At 32.1% G+C, this 3,531-nt stretch overlaps 1 protein-coding gene across 1 annotated transcript; it reads right to left on the minus strand.

The window, feature by feature from the left end:
• Nucleotides 1–1,442: 1,442 nt before the first annotated feature.
• On the minus strand, nt 1,443–3,291 carry LOC126978932 (uncharacterized). Its single transcript, XM_050828059.1, has one exon. It carries the CDS (start codon nt 3,196–3,198, stop codon nt 1,525–1,527), a length of 1,674 nt encoding a protein of 557 aa, XP_050684016.1. The 5' UTR covers nt 3,199–3,291; the 3' UTR covers nt 1,443–1,524.
• Between the last annotated feature and the right edge of the window lie 240 nt (nt 3,292–3,531).

The raw sequence follows: 3,531 nt of genomic DNA on the forward strand, positions 1-3,531 counted from the left end.
TTGAGCTTACAGATAAGGGTAAAATGGTCTACGCAATGAAATGGTTTCGAAAGATCACAGAATATTCCTACGGCGTTATCTGATTTCTCCCAAGCATTAAATATGTGTCGGATCAACGCCATACCGGCATCAAATGTTGAACGATCTTTCGTAAAACCAAATTGCTTAGAATGTAAGACGTTATTCCTCAAAAAATTTAATAATTGTGGGTAGAACAGAAACTGGTCTATAGTTGTTAGTGTCTATAGTGTAGTTATTATCTCCTAACTTAAAAACTGGTACTTATAACTTCACTGTACTATAGATAATCTGCAAAAAATCCAGTATCGTAACATTTGTTGAAGATAAGAAATAATTGGGGAGCAATATTTTTGATTATCTTTACTATAGTAGCTTTACAGACATGCCCCATAAGTCACTTTTTTTTACATTTAATGAGTTAAATACTTTGATTATTTCACCAGAAGTAATGTGCCTAAATCGAATGAAACTGTGCACTTAGGTATATTGTTTTAAAGTATTAATTCAGCTTGTTCAGAAGAAGAATTAAAGTAGTTGTAATCAGAACAGATATCCCTACTATTTTCGATGACCACTCCCATCTTTTCTAATACTAATAGAATATATTTTATTAATTTTATTTTTACCTGTTTCTCTATTTATTATTGCCCAAGTCGTTATTATTTTATTATTTGAAGAAAAGATCTGGTCTACGGTTATGAATATGGATACGTTGGATCTGGTATACCTAACGTATCCATATACGTTTTGCCTCTTCACAAACTTTTTCAAATATTTTAGAATAGTTACGCACATATTCCTTAAATACTGGATCGTTGTTCAAATTTCAAAGCTCATAGAGTTCATAAAGACGCGTTCTACTCCTATGAATGCTTGCTGTAGCCTAATCACTGAATTTCGATTGATTTATTTATTTAATATTTTTAAGAAAGCCAACAGCTGGTTTTACATACATTAAAATAATTAACAAACATAATTCGTTCGAGCTCATAATAGGCTTCCACATGTACATGATTGTTGATATACACCTTTTTTTCTTTAAAAATATAATTAAATACTTTATTTATACATTAAATTAGAAAATGTATAGAAAATTTGATTTGGGTCAGATTGTTTTACAATATCATTACTATATTCTATAAGTTTTTGAGCAATATTAAATTAGAAACATTTTATTATTTGTAATGGATCTACAAATAATTCTGTTATTCTAAGTATTTTTTTATATTTAATACAAATTTGTTGCCCACAGTGATTAGATGTTAGTGAATTTAATATAATATTCGCGTTGGCTCATTAGATTGGATTACATTTTTGTAGTTTTTAGTAAGTATTCCTAATTTTTTCAAAATATAATATAGCCTATGTTACCCGGGGATAGTGTAGCTTCCCAACAGTAAAAGAAGTTTTCAAATTGTTTCAGTAGTTTCGGAGTTTATTCAATGCAAACAAACAGACATAGAAATCTTTCCTTTTTATAATATTCGTCATATTGTCGTTAGATCATTCTTTGACAAAACACCTCAGAAGTTTTTTCTTTTCATCAGGTAATTGTGTAGTCGAATCCAACAAAGCGATGGATTTTTGCAACAATTCATCTTCAAGTTCTTCATAACTTAGTAAAGGTTTTGTTGTATTTGGTGGTACCCAGATAAATTTGTGTTGTTTTTCGACATTTTTTAATAGCATTTGATTATGTGTACCTAATATTTGTTTAACACCATTTTCAACTTTATATTCATTGGGTGCAGGATTATTAAATCCATTTGAACAAAATCTTCGCGCCCTGAACAAGGGCCCTCTATTTACAGCTGGATAGCATTTCGGTAAATTACAGTCATAATACCCTGGCCCAGGTGTATTTTCTTTTCCGTGGATTGACACCCAATTATACCATGGCCTAAATCGGCCTGCAGACGAATAAAACGGAGCTGATTGTTGAGCATTTGGATTTCTGTTCACTTTAATAGAAGGTTGGGGAAAATCAGCTGGACTTGGTTCATCCAAGCTTTTTTTTAGTGGTTTCATTCGCACAGTTTTTGATTTAAACTGCCACATAGGTGTGTAAGTCTCCTTACCCTCTTTAACGCTTTGAAGATAACTACTAAAATCAATATTGTCAATATAATTTTCCTCGTCATCACTCAATTTATCTTCTTTAAATCTTTTAGTCGATATTAAAAATGGAGCCTTAGTACATCGTATGATTTTACAAGGATTAAATATAGAGTCATAACTGGCTGGACTTGGACCCTCCTCTTTCCTTGGTTTAAATCTAATAGCATTAACACCAAAGGGTGCACTAGCAGGTAAACGTGCATGGCATAGTTTAACTGGTGGTGAGTAAGCATCAAAATCGCGTTTAATACTATATTCTGCTGGCCCAGGGCTGTTCTTATTCTCATATGTCAAAAATCTTTGCGATTTCGGTCCAGGTTTCAATACACCCGGGTCTTCAGGTAGCTTAGGGGAATAAGAACCGGGTCCAGGTAAATTATCTATAATATTTCTATGTTGTACCATTTCTATAAATCGCAATTGCTTTGAAGTTTTACGTTTATATGCACGAACCCTTTCAGCACACATGTGCTCGAAAGTCGGTTCCTGTTTTAAAGTGTAATAAGCGGGTCCAGGTGAGGTTTCAATGGTTTGTGTACATGCTCGTAAGCCCCGCTTACTCCACTTGCAACCTTTGTAATAATCTGTACTGTATTTTACAGTTGCGTTATAAAATTGAGGTTCGTATTTTCGTTTATTTTTAAAATTGACATTTGCCGAAAAAGTGGCACCTATAAATATTTTGCGAGGCTTTTTTCCTTGACAATTAACATCTGGAAATATGGAAATACCTTCTGTGGTCTCGCATTCACAAATATTTGGATCTTCACATGCACAAATAAGCTCTTCAATATGTCCGCTATTTTTGATATGATGCGGAAATCTTTCAATTTTAGACATCATGGCCGTACAGTTAGGAATCTTATAAGCATCTTTAATGCCATATATTGTGTGTGTCCATATTTTATTTCTAATTCCAGTTATACGAGGAGTCTTTGATAGAAAAGGTACCTTATTAGGTTTGGCTAGATGCCCTTCCTCAAATTGATATGCACCAGGATCCAAGATCTTATAGTATTTGGGAGGTTTGGAAAACCTCTCTTTTAAATCATATGCCATGATTCTGATTTAACGTAAATATTTTATTTAAGAGATACTTTAGAGCATCTCCTAAAAATTGACTTATTAATTCATTCAATATAAAATGATTAGAAAAACATAAAATCTTTATCAAAAATATTGACTTAATATATTGAATACCTAAAGCTAAATCATGTCAAAGAGAATTTAAACACTACGTTCCTACATTGAATCATGTTTATTTATTGTTTATAGTTATTGTCATAAGCCACAGAGTACGGATAGAAGGGATAGATATTTACAAGTATTACATAGAACAGACAGGGCATATATTTACTCTAACGGTGAAACATTTTTTTTATTAAATTTTGG

This window comes from Leptidea sinapis, chromosome Z (genome assembly GCF_905404315.1).
Source record: "Leptidea sinapis chromosome Z, ilLepSina1.1, whole genome shotgun sequence".
Taxonomy (NCBI): Eukaryota; Metazoa; Arthropoda; class Insecta; order Lepidoptera; family Pieridae; genus Leptidea; species Leptidea sinapis.

What these genes read in the sequence shown, in the direction of transcription:
- LOC126978932 (XM_050828059.1), bottom strand. Translation starts at nt 3,198, where the DNA reads ATGGCATATGATTTAAAAGAGAGGTTTTCCAAACCTCCCAAATACTAT.